Raw genomic sequence first — 12757 nt, 5'->3', positions numbered from 1 at the left:
AAAAAGCACTAGAAAACTGTTACTTTCTTATTAGCCACTAACATTTCTTTGACAAATTAACATAGACCAGTTTTCTAGCATTCAACTAAAAGAGACCATACATTTTTTTATGGATAAGGTCAGCCATTTTTGAGCCTCTGCCATAACCCCCAAACATTTCTCCTTTCAGAGTATCCTATAGCCAGTACATTTTAGTTACATTGTTCTGAACTTAAAATAAAATCACTAGTGCAGCATTCAGTCAAAATATAATAATAAAGCAGCACAGTCCGATTCAGTAACAACAACTGCCTGGTTATAATCTATCTTATGTTTAACATGAAGGGCCTTATATGCTTTATCTCCTGTCAAACCTGTTGGGTCAAAAAACGCATTTGGCTCATGTGGCTGCAGTTCAAGTCCATCTTCATCCATGGCCTTTAATTCTCATCAGTCACAGCGCCTGAGAAAAATAAAGAAGAGAAAGGTTACTTGCCCAGTAACTATAGTTGTTCGAGAGTTCCCTATGCATATCTCGCACTCTTATTCGAGAAGTGAAATCCTAGCCCCTTTGAGTTCAAAGGCAAAATGCCCCTTGACTTCAGTGTGGCCAAGATTTCACTCAAGATGCCTGTACGGTTCCTAAAATCTCTGGAAAGCCGTACCCTTTGGGACTTTCAAAAGCATCTCATGTGATTGAACATTCAGGGCTTGAACAAAGGGTAGATGACCCCTAAACACCTCAGTTCATTTTTCCTGAACATCACTATTTCAAGGAGGTATAGAAAACTCTGAGGAAGATGGGCAGAGAAAGTGAAAACATACAGATATTCCCCGAAGAGAGAAATCTCTGCACATTTCCACTCATGAGAGACTGGTAAACAGTACAACCCAGATGGATGATGGGCTGAGGAGTTCTCAAATTAATAATGATTACAAAATTACTCAAGATGAGGGTATATGTCTAATAGAATCAGAAATGGACACTGCTCTGGGGTCACTTATGTTCACAGCCTTTGGCAGCCAGAAAGGAACTAAGGTAGCTAGGGCTTGCATCTCATATTGCCCTCAGGGTCCCAAATGGTATTGCCACAAGGTTCCAGACCCCTACGTCACAGGCACGTCGAATCTAATGAATGAGATTATGCAGAGGCTCCCCGGAGAAGCATCATCCACCATTTGCTTTTAGATTGAAAACACCATCTGGTCTCAAAAATGATCAAATTTTAAAATCTATCAACTCTCTATAGTCTGATACAATGTCAAAACTTATTTGATGCATAGTAACTGATTAGATCTTAAATCACTCTACCTCCCAAAAAATCGAAATACTAAATGTTAAGAAATTCTCATTACAATTTACCACTCTAACCTTAACTCTACCCCCTGCCATATATGCATTAGAATTAGGGTTGAGCAAACCAGTCTGGACTAGTCCCTTGAACTTAATCCAAACTACGGGAATTTGGTGTGTAAAACCAGGAAGAGGCCACAGCTTGAAAATTTCTTCCAATAAGAATTATGCCAGTAGGTGGAAGGCATGTGGTTTTCCTCCCTCCAAACACTTTTGCCAGTAATGGGCAGTAACCCTCCACTATCACCATAGTGCTTTATTACAATTCATGAGCCTAATACAAAGAGTTAAGATTTTTATGGAAACCTTAACTGAAACTTCAACAATTTGTTTTCATGCTCCATCTTTCCTTTATATTAATTAAGTTTTTGCATGGGGGAGTTTCTTTATTTGACAAATAAACAAATAAACAAGCATTTCCAAACACATACACCCAGCCAGAAGCAAATATGTTCCAACCCCATCCTTCCTTGCACAACCTAATCCTCTGCTACTCCCAGCTAACAAATCCTCCTGTTGAGAAAAATAATGTAAACAAGTTGGGAGGGAGAGGGAATGTAACCAGAAATTAAACTATGAGAACAGCAGCTGCAGTCCCATGTAAAAATTATACTTTTTTTTCATGGACTCCTTTGTTACCTGGAGAAGTCCAGCTGAACAACCCTAGATTCTGAAAAAGGATCTGCACTGACAAACTGTGGAGGACTCTAGTCCAAGGTTCCCCGATCTTGAAAAGGAATCTGCACTGACAGATCGTTATGGAGTTCTGTTGAGATCAATCAGGCCATTTTGAATGTTAAGATATTATGTCAATGGCATTCTGCACTGATGTAAGGGCCTTCCCAAGCAGATCCCTCCACAGATCTAGGACCCCAAATACTCATTAGGAAGAAACATTTTTAGCTTTGGATCTGGGAAAGATCACAGATTTGTGGACTTTTGTTATCGCAGAAAAGCAAGAACTCTAGCACCTCAGGTATTCTAAGACAATCATTTATTCAAGTATTAATCACCAGTCCCAAATCTGTTCAGCTTTAGTAATTAAACAAGTTCAGGTCTATTAAGTCTATTAAGAATTTATTTCCTATAATAGTATGTTTTCCTGTGGTGCCTTCTTATGGTTGCTTCTTTTCCTTCTCTCTTTCTCCACCCATTCGCATCTCTCAATCTTTCCCTACATTATGTTCTTTGCTGTCTTACCTACATTTTCGCGTACTACACTCCCAGTCATTTATTTCTCTTTTCTAACTTACGCTCTCTAATATATCTCTCTATGCATCCCCCTCATTCATGCACACACAGGACTTATAAATGTATCAGATACCTAGTAGCAAGAACTAAACCTGCTAGCCAAAAAGTGACAAAAACAAATGGAGTGACCTGCTCTGTCCCCAAGCAATGCCAAGTAGAAGTGTATTTCTGGATCCTACTTAATGGCTCCATCTTATCATACATATTAACCTTTGATAAGTTCGAGTCTGATGACTTTGAAGCCCCAATTCCCACTGCCTGCTGAAAGGAGCATTCACACACTCTATTCCCCACTTCCACGCCATGGTCTCCTTGCTCCTGTGATGGATGTTATCCATTTGTTATCCTATCCTTCCCTCAAATTTCTGGCTACTGTACAGGGAGATCTCCATTACTCAGCTTCTCCTTTTGGGTCCTTCTCCCCTAGGAATAATTCCACTGCTTTCCTCTACTGATGTTCTAAGTTCCAGAAGTGTGAAACTGACCTGATTATCATTATTACCAAAGCTGCCCACAGATTCTGAGTAGTAGCAGTAAAAACTGACAAGTCTCAAGGTCAGTTCTCACCCTGATGCAACTTAGTAAAGATACCAACAACAGTAGAGGTGCTAGAGCTGTCCATCTGCAAAAATCAGGAAGACAGTACTATATTTGTTTGACTCTGTTCATGCTCAACCACTGAGATCAGAAATTCTGCAAAGGAAAGGCTTATGTTCTGCAAATGTTGATTTCAGTCACCAGAGATAGCTTTCCAACCAAGTGGATTTTTAAGATTTAGTGTGGTGAATCAAGGATAGACTTTCTACCACTTGTAGCTTGTACAACATAGAAGTTATATACTTTTTTAAGGTTCAGATTTAAAAAAGAATGCTATGACACTAGCCTCTACTGGAATAAATAAGATTTGCCTTAATACACTTTAAGACCCCAGTCCTACAACTAGATCATGCAGAGACCTCTGCACCCATGTGGAACCCCAATGGCTTCAAAGAGCCTCTTTGCAGATATACAAATGCATCTACACAGTCAGATCCAACTGAAAGATCAGGAACTAAGTCAGTTTCATGTGCCTCTAGAATAAGTATGACCTTAAATATTCCATAGTTTAGTCCATAAAGCTAAACTATAAAGACAGCTCTAACAGGATGCTTATAATATCTGCTTATATACGCAATATAACTTTATTTGGGCAAATGAAAATCAAGGCACATTTCTGATATGAGGACAAGAAAGAAAAATATATATTTGGAATACAAATGATATTAAAATGCTAGCAAGTCAATAAAAATACCCTACATAAGAAAATGCTTCATTTCCCAAGATGTTATTTACATCTTTCCCCATAACTCTGACCTTAAATACAATCATTCAAGAAAGCAATGAATGGAGAAAGAACATGTGCAGGAGAAAGTGAGATTGTAATATGCCACTGAAAAAGATGGTTACTCATCTTTGTAACTGTTGTTCTTTGAGACGTGTTGCTCATATCCATTCCAATTAGGTGCATCCACACCATGTGCACATTCATTGGAAGATTTTTACCCTAGTAACACTCAGTGGGTTGGCTGGGTCACCCCCTGGAGTGGCGCTGTTATGGCGCCGGATATATCCCCTGACGACCCAACGGTCCTTCAGTTCCTTTCTGCCGGTTACTCCGACAGAGGGGAAGGAGGGCGGGTTTGGAATGGATATGAGCAACACATCTCGAAGAACAACAGTTACAAAGGTGAGCAACCATCTTTTCTTCTTCGAGTGCTTGCTCATATCGATTCCAATTAGGCGATTCCCAAGCCTTACCTAGGCGGTGGGGTCGGAGTGAGATGTTGCAGAATGCAAAACTGCTGAGCTAAATGCTGCATCATCTCTGGACTGTTGAACCAATGCGTAATATGAGGCAAAGGTGTGAATCGATGACCAGGTAGCTACCCGACATACTTCCTGGATGGGAACATGGGCCAGGAAGGCGGCAGATGAAGTTTGAGCCCGAGTAGAATGGGCAGTGAGGTGACTAGCCGGAACGTGAGCCAAATCATAGCATGTACGGATGCAGGATGTTACCCAAGATGAAATTCATTGGGATGAGACTGGCAGGCCTTTCATCCGGTCTGCCACAGCTACAAAGAACTGAGGTGACCTTTGGAAGGGTTTTGTTCTCTCAATATAAAAGGCGAGAGCACTGCGAACGTCTAGAGTGTGCAGCTGTTGTTCCTGACGCGATGGGTGCGGCTTCGGGAAAAAGACTGGGAGGAAGATGTCCTGATTGACATGAAAGGCAGACACCACTTTAGGGAGGAACGAGGGGTGTGGTCGCAGCTGTACCTTGTCCTTATGGAATACCATATACTGGGGATCCGCTGTCAAGACCCGAAGCTCAGATACTCATCTTGCTGAAGTAATAGCAACGAGGAAGGCTGTCTTCCAGGAAAGGTACAGCAGCGAGCAGGTGGCCAGTGGTTCAAAAGGAGCACCCATAAGCTTGGTTAGCACCAGGTTGAGATCTCAGGTAGGAGTCAGGCATCTGACTTGAGGGTACAAACATTCCAATCCCTTGAGCAACCTTGAAATTATGGGGTGAAAGAAGATTGATCGACCATTTTCCCCTGGGTGGAAGGCGGAGATGGCTGCCAGATGCACCTTTATGGAAGAGACCGCTGGGCTGTGTTCTTTCAGGGACCAGAGGTAGTCCAGGACAGTAAGAACGGACACCTCCTGGGGACTGAGTTATGCTGAGCGCACCAGCAGGAGAAATGCTTCCACTTGGCCAGATATGTCATCCTAGTGGAAGGCTTCCTATTGCCCAAGAGCACCTGTTGGACCAAGGCAGAGCAAAGCAACTCAGACTGGCTCAACCACGGAGCAACCATGCTGTGAGGTGAAGAGACTGCAGGTCCAGATGGTGAAGCCTGCCAAAGTCCTGTGTTATGAGATCTGGCCAAAGTGGCAGGGGAATCGGGTCTGCCACTGAGAGGTCGAACAACATGGTGTACCAGTGCTGCCTCGGCCACGCTGGAGCCATTAGGATCAGGTGGGTGCTGTCCCTGCAGAGCTTGAGTAAGACTCTGTGGATGAGTGGAAACGATGGGAAGGCATAGAGTAGGTGCCTCTTCCACAGGATCAGGAATGCGTCTGAGAGGGAGCCCAGGGAGAGTCCCTGGAAGGAGGAGAACATCTGGCATTTCCTGTTCTCTCAGGAGGCAAAGAGGTCTTCCACTTCCGGAAAACAGAACCAATGACGTCCGGACGAATTGACCACTCGTGAGACAGGAAGACTCTGCTGAGGTGATCTGCCAGAGTGTTCTGGACTCCTAGGAGAAAAAACGCTACCAAATCAATCGAGTGGGCTATGCAAAAGTCCCAGAGGTGGACGGCTTCTTGACAAAGGAGGGATGAGCATGCTCCACCCTGCTTGTTTATGTAAAACATGGCCATTGTGTTATCCGTGAACACTGATACTCAACGGCCTTGGAGATGGTCTCAAAACACCTGGCATTCTAGATGGACTGCTCTCAGCTCCTGCACATTGATGTGCAAGGCCAGTTCTTGAGGAAATCAGAGGCCTTGAGTGCAAAAGCCCTCGAGGTGGGCACCCCAACCCAGAGATGATGCGTCCGTGGTTAGGGGCATCAAGGGTTGCGGTGGGTGGAATGGCATCCCTGCACAGACTAGAGTGGGGTTTAGCCACCAGGTTAAGGAGCCCAGAATCTTACGGGGAACAGTGAGCACCGAGTTCAGGCTGTCTCTGCATGGTTGGTATATTGAAGCAAGCCAGGTTTGAAAGGAATGGAGGCACAGCCTTGCGTGCTTGGTCACAAATATGCAGGAGGCCATGTGATCTACTAGGCTGAGGCAGGTGCGCACCGATGTTGTCAGGAAGGTTTGAAGACCTCGAATAATTGAAGCCATTGCTTGAAAACGCGACGGCGGGAGGCAGGCTCTGGCCAGATTGGAGTCCAGAACCGCTCCTATGAAATCTATGCTCTGCGTGGGTGTCAGAGTAGACTTCTCTATGTTGATTGTCAGGCCTAGGCTCCCAAAGAGGTCTTTGATGATGCGCAGGTGCTGCGACACTTGTAACTGGGAAGTCCCTCAAATGAGCCAATCATCAAGATACGGGTAGACGTGTACCCGACGACACCGGAGGGAGGTGGCGACGACAGCATGCATTTTGTGAACACACACGGAGCTGTAGAAAGGCCAAACGGAAGTACAGTGAATTGAAAGTGTTGATGGTTGACCACAAAACGGAGGTACCTTCTGTATAGTGGGTAAACTGCAATGTGGAAATACGCGTCCTTCATATCGAGGCGGCATACCAGTCTCCCAGATCCAGGGACGAGATAATGGTCCCCAGGGTTACCATGCGGAACTTCAGTTTTATCATGAATTTGTTGAGTTCTCGCAGGTCTAGGATCGGTCATAGACCTCCCTTTGCCTTGGGGATTAGGAAGTAGCAGGAATAAAACCCCTTGCCCCTCATGTCTTTTGGCACCTTCTCTACGGCTCCCATGACTAGGAGCGACTGGACCTCTTGTAAGAGGAATTGCTCGTGAGAGGGGTCCCTGAAGAGGGACGGGGAGGAAGGGTGGAAAGGTGAGGTTGAAACAAACTGGAGGTAGTATCCCACTTCCACCGTGCACAGGACCCAACGATCTGAAGTTAGCTGGGACCAGGCAGGGAGGAATTGTGAGAGGCGGTTGAAAAAGAGAGGAGAAGGATCCGGTAGAGCAACTGGTGGGCCGCCCTCGGACATCCCATCAAAAGTTCTGCTTGGGTCCCGCTGGCGGTTTAGGGGGCGCTTGATTTTGACCTCCTTGAAGGCCAGACTGTCTCCGATGATTCCCTCTACCACGCCTTCTGCTAAAGTCCTGATGCGGCCTAGGCAGGGCGTTAGGGCAGTGTGGCTGGGGTCAGAAGGTCCTGCGTTGGGTCACTGGCATGTGCATACCCAGCAAGCGCATTATAACGCGACTGTCCTTCAGACTTTGCAATCTGGGGTCAGTTTTATCTGAGAACAGGCCCTGGCCTTCGAAGGGCAAATCCTGAATAGTTTGTTGTAATTCAGGGGGAAGGCCTGATACCTGGAGCCACTCCTGACGCCAGGGTCCTGGCTGCAGAATCCGCTGCATCCAGAGAGGCATGGAGGGAGGTTCTTACTACCTTTTTACCCTCCTCAAGTAGGGCCATAAATTCTTGACGGGATTCCTGGGGAAGAAGCTCCATAAACTTCCCCAAGGACACCCACGTGTTAAAGTTATATCTACTTAGGAGGGCTTGTTGGTTTGCCATCCTAAGTTGGAGGTCCATGGCCGAGTATATTTTGCTGCCTAGGAGGTCCATGCATCCAGCCTTCTTTGACTTCGGAGCCGGGGCTTGCTGGCCATGACGCGCCCTCTCGTTCACCAATTGCACCACTAAAGAGCAAGGAGGTGGGTGAATGTAGAGATATTCATACCCCTTTGAGGGGATCATATATTTTCTCTCTACTCCCCTTGCTGTAGGTGGAATCGAGGCTGGGGATTGCCAAATGGCATCCGCATTAGTCTGTATGGTGCGGATAAATGGAAGAGCTGCTCTAGTAGGTGCATCAGCCGACAGGAAGTCTACGACAGGGTCCTCTATTTCACGGACCTCCTCCACCTGTAAGTTCATATTCTGAGCCACTCATCTCAAAAGGTCTTGATGGGCCCTGAGATCAACTGGTGGAGGGCCTGAGGAGGATGTTCCCGCCACCGCCTCGTCAGGCAAGGAGGAGGAGAGGCCCGGGACCAGGGCGTCTTATTGGGGCTCCTGCACTTGAGGAGCGTCATCTGTGTCAGGTGGAACCTGGGTGTCTTCAGATAGTATTGGAGCCTCATCCGTGCCGGGGGGGGCGGGGGGGGGCTTACTGTTGCCTCTGGTACCCAGTGTTCTGACAGGGCCGACCATGGAGCCACTGATGGAGCCCCTTGGGCCTGGTGGTATGCCCACGGTGTCCAGAAGGACCAGTGATGAGGCCCTTACTCCTGGCCCTGGTTCTCTGGGAATATATGGCTGGGAACGTCAGAGTCATGCTCCTGAGGACAGGATGCGCTACCAGCCTGCAAAGACACCGATGTGCGTCTCGATGGCCACGGCAGTGCCGATAGACCCTGGGAGGGCGCCACTGTTCTGGATGCTCGATCTCAGGGCGGTACCAGGGAGCGGTACCGGGAGGTATAACGGTACCGCAAACGAGACCGGGACCTTCTACCAAAGTGGTGCCGGGAGATCAACTGGATCTCGAGTTCCTTCATCTGGAGCGACTGTGAGATACACAGTGCCAAGGGCGGTGCCGTGAATCGGATCGGTACCAGGAGTATCCAACCAACGAACGAGATGTTGAACGGTGCCGCGAGTGCGACCGGTACCGTGATGGAGAGCGGTGCCGGGACTGCGAGCGGGAACGGCGTGATCGAGGGCGTCTGTGAGATTGTGATCTTGAATGACGTCTTTCTGTTGAACCAACGGAAGGTAGCCTTACCAGGGCCAGTTTTCCGATGGACTGTATGACCCGCACCGGCGGTGCCGGGGGTTGAGGCCATGTCGACTCCGTCACGGTGATGAGCTCCTTTGCCATGGAGAAGGTCTCCGGTGTAGAAGGGAGGGCAAGCTCAACCACAGCATGAGCCGGGGAGCTGTCAGGCATCGGACTCAATGACCCTTGTGGGACTGGAATCGACGGTGCTGCGCTCGGTGGAGCCGCAATCAGCGGTGCCACAGTTGACGGTGCTGCAGCAGAGGACAGTGCCGAATGAACGGTTTTCAAAGAGCGCTCCTTCTGTGGAGCTGAAGCAGCTAGAGAGCTATGTTCCTTCCTGGGTCTCAGGGACAGGGAGCGGTGCCAAGCAGATGTCAGTGCCAGTAGGGGTCAGTGCCAGAGCAGTTCGGGGCCAAAGGGGCGCTCCTTACAGAAGCAGTCTGTTGGGCGCTCGGTACCGACGCTGCAGGACTAAGTGCCGACTCCATGAGGAGCTGTTTCAGTCGAAAGTCCCGCTCTTTCTTCGTCCTTGGTTTAAACAATTTGCAGATGCAGCACTTATCGGTAAGGTGAGATTCCCCTAGGCACTTGAGGCAGGAGTCATGGGGATCGGCTTTTGGCACGCCGAGCATGATTTGAATCCCAGTGCCTTAGGCATGGGCCTGTACTGGAGTGGAGGAAAGGGGGCTAATCCCCAATCCCCACTTAAACTATATACACTAACTATAAATACAACAATACTAACTATAACTACAAGAACTCGAACTATACACATAATAAACAGCAAAGAACTACGAGTAGCTAGGGACGTGGAGATCAGCAAAGCCGCGCTCCACAGTTCCAACAACCGTCACAAGCAGTAAGAAGGAACTGAAGGGCCGTTGGGCCGGTAGGGGTGTATATCCAGCGCAATAATGGCGCCACTCCAGGGGGTGACCCAACCGACCCACCGAGTGTTGCTAGGGTAAAAATCTTCTGACGAACGTGCACACGGCGCATGCGCACCTAATTGGAATCGATATGAGCAAGCACTCGAAGAAGAACATGCAAATTCCATTACCCAACCCCCTTCCAAAGGAAGCAAGAGGAGGAAGACTAAGGGCTGGTGTACACTACAAAATTAGGTCAGCATAACTGCGTTGTTCAGGGGTGTGAAAAATCCACATGCCTGAGCAGCATAGTTAAACTGACCTTAAGCTCACATGTAAAATTCTTCCATCAACCTAGCTACTGCCTCTCTGGTGGATTATCTACCTGGATGGGAGACTATATCCTGTCAGCACAGGTAGTATTTACACTGAATCACTACAGCAACGCAGCTGCAGGAATGCCACCAGTGTTTTAAGACAAACCCTAAGATACAGCAAAATCATTTCTCCATCCTTACGGATGAGAATAATATACAAAAATCATTCACACACCTCCATTCCCATAAAGATACCAATATACAACGTAAAATCTCCCTCATCCCTGCACCAAATTTTTCAAAAGCACAACAAAATCCTGACCCCACTTCTACTCGTGAAGAGCAATCAGCAAAATTCCCTACCTTCCATCCCCAGTGGAAGACCTTCATCTACACCAGAAGTATAACTGAGTCAGGAAAACCAATTACAAGATTTTTCCCTGATCTGGTCACATCACAGTTTTAGAAGTAGTGTAGTAAATGTAGTATAGACAGGATCTAACTGTGTCCCCATAATTGGGTTAAAGCCCTGAGCAGTTCAATGCCTTAGCAACTTATTACTGTGTTGAAACCAGGTTCCCCTGCCTGACTTGATCATTGAGAATGGAACACACACACACACACACACACACACACACACACACAAAGGAAAAATTATGTTCAAAATTACACCTTTATAAAGCAAGGGCTCAACTTCACAAATAATTCCGAAAACCATGAAAAATGTTCCAAATACGATTAGCTGCTTGTTTCTTTTTCTGCATCTCCCTCAGTTTGGGCAGGAAAACCAGCATAGTTTCCCTGTGGCCTACAGCCAGGCTCCAAACTCATTTTCACTCTCATGCACTAACTCAGTGCTGGATGTTGGAATTGCAGACACTGGGCAAAACGATGTTTCCTCTGGCTTAAGAAAAGAGGGCGACGGGGATGTTTTGGGTCAGACTGTGTCTGTGCTGATTTTAATAAAGCCTAAATCGGGGAAACATTTAGCCCTGAGTATCTCTTTGAAACTCCTCAGTGAAGGGGGCTCTACAGCCGGGGCTGGGGGAGAACTCACTGCCCCCCACAGGCAGGCAGCCAGACTCCCCCTCGCCCGCTGAACCCCTTGGCTGGGCAGGGAGCGGTGCGGAGGGGATCCCGCTCGGGGCTTACAACAACGCAGCGTTGCCGCGCTCCAGGCACCGCCAGGGGGGAGGGGTGTGTGTGTCGGGCTGCAGCGCGGCGCGCCCTGCCCTGCCCCCTCCCGAGGCTGGTGGCGGTAGGGCTGGCGGGCGCCCTCCTCTCTCCGCAGTGCGGGGCGAATTGCTGGCGGCCCTAGCGCTGCAGGGGCCCGGGAAGCCGCCGGGGGCGGACAGTGCCAGCCCCTGTCACGCAGCCCCCCGGGGGGGGGGAGGCAGCGGCCGCGGAGCGGGGCTGGAGCCGCCCTCGCTGGCCCGGCCCGCACGAGGGGAGCCCGGCTGCTGGGACGAGCGATTAATTCAAGATGGCGGCCGGCGCCCTGCCCCCGCCTCTCGCAGCCTCTGTGCCCCGCCGCCATCTTGTCTCCTCCTCCAGAGGCTCCGCGAGTCCCTCTCGGCCGAGCTCGGGGCCTGGCCCCACCGCCCCCCGGCCTAGGCCGGCCCAGACCCCGCTCCCCACACGGCCCGGCCCCAGCTGCGCCGCACCCAGTCGCGCTGCGAGAGCCCGGCTCGCGGCCCTGCGGCCCGCTCCGGCCGGAGCCCTGGCGCGGCCTAGCTGCGGCCTCCTCCGGGCCTGCACTGCGGCGCCGCGCCGCGGCCTGCTGCGGGCACGGGGAGGAGAAGGCCCGGCCCGCGCTGCTTACCGTGCGGGGTGGCGGGCGGCGGCGCTCGGCTCGGGGCGGCCTCTCGCAGCGCGACTGGGCCGAGCTCGGCGGCGGTGGCTGCGGCGGGGCGGGCGGGAGGGGAGGGAGGGGCCGAGCTCGGAGCTGAGTGGAAGCGGCCAAGCTCCCCGGGCCGGGCCCGCCGTCAGCACGTCACGTCACTGCCCGAGAGAGACCCAGGAAAATGCGGAAGGGAGACGCCGCCGCCGCTGCCTGCGCCGCTTCTCAGGCCAAGCGCCCGGGGCCGCGGCAGCGGAGCGGGCCCGGGACTCGGCGGCGGCGTTGCCGGGGTCGGACGAACAGGAGGGCGGCGGCGGCGGCGGCTCCTCCTCCGCTCCAGCTCGGCCGTAAAATTCCGCTCGGGGCTCAGAGCCGCTCAGCGCGGTCCGGGGAGAGGGGAGCTGGGGCTTGGGCCCCCTGCCTGGCGGGGCCTGGCACCCCCGCTCCAGTCGGTGGCACTGACCCATTGGGTGGCCTGGCTCCCCCGTCCCCCAAAATATATTTTCAGCCCATCCTGGAAACTTTGCAGGCCCCCCTCCCGCGCGCTTTTTTGGTGGGGGGTGGATTAAAGCTTTTTTGTTTTTTTAATATTTTGTGGGGGGTTCTGTATTGTTTTGCATGTGGAAATAAAATCGGATTGAGTAGCGGAGC

General features: G+C 50.1%; 1 protein-coding gene across 2 annotated transcripts in view; it reads right to left on the bottom strand.

Annotated features, from left to right (window-relative positions):
* The window catches only part of ZFX (zinc finger protein X-linked), a 34633-nt gene extending 22469 nt beyond the window's left edge, over positions 1-12164 (bottom strand). Inside the window, exons 1-2 of one of the 2 annotated variants that reach the window (XM_030575043.1) lie at positions 12089-12164; positions 354-442 (exon numbers count right to left, since the gene is read on the bottom strand). In XM_030575043.1, coding sequence (XP_030430903.1) covers positions 354-414 — 61 coding nt within the window. In that variant the 5' untranslated portion in view covers positions 415-442; positions 12089-12164. Of the gene's footprint in view, positions 1-353; positions 443-10938; positions 11384-12088 lie in introns of those variants that run through there. The other variant, XM_030575051.1, reaches the window with a different exon arrangement.
* Positions 12165-12757: the final 593 nt, after the last annotated feature.

Source organism: Gopherus evgoodei, chromosome 1 (assembly GCF_007399415.2).
Source record: "Gopherus evgoodei ecotype Sinaloan lineage chromosome 1, rGopEvg1_v1.p, whole genome shotgun sequence".
Lineage (NCBI taxonomy): Eukaryota > Metazoa > Chordata > Testudines > Testudinidae > Gopherus > Gopherus evgoodei.
The sequence above is the reverse complement of the archived record's forward strand: the minus strand, read 5'-3'. Positions and strand labels throughout refer to the sequence as shown.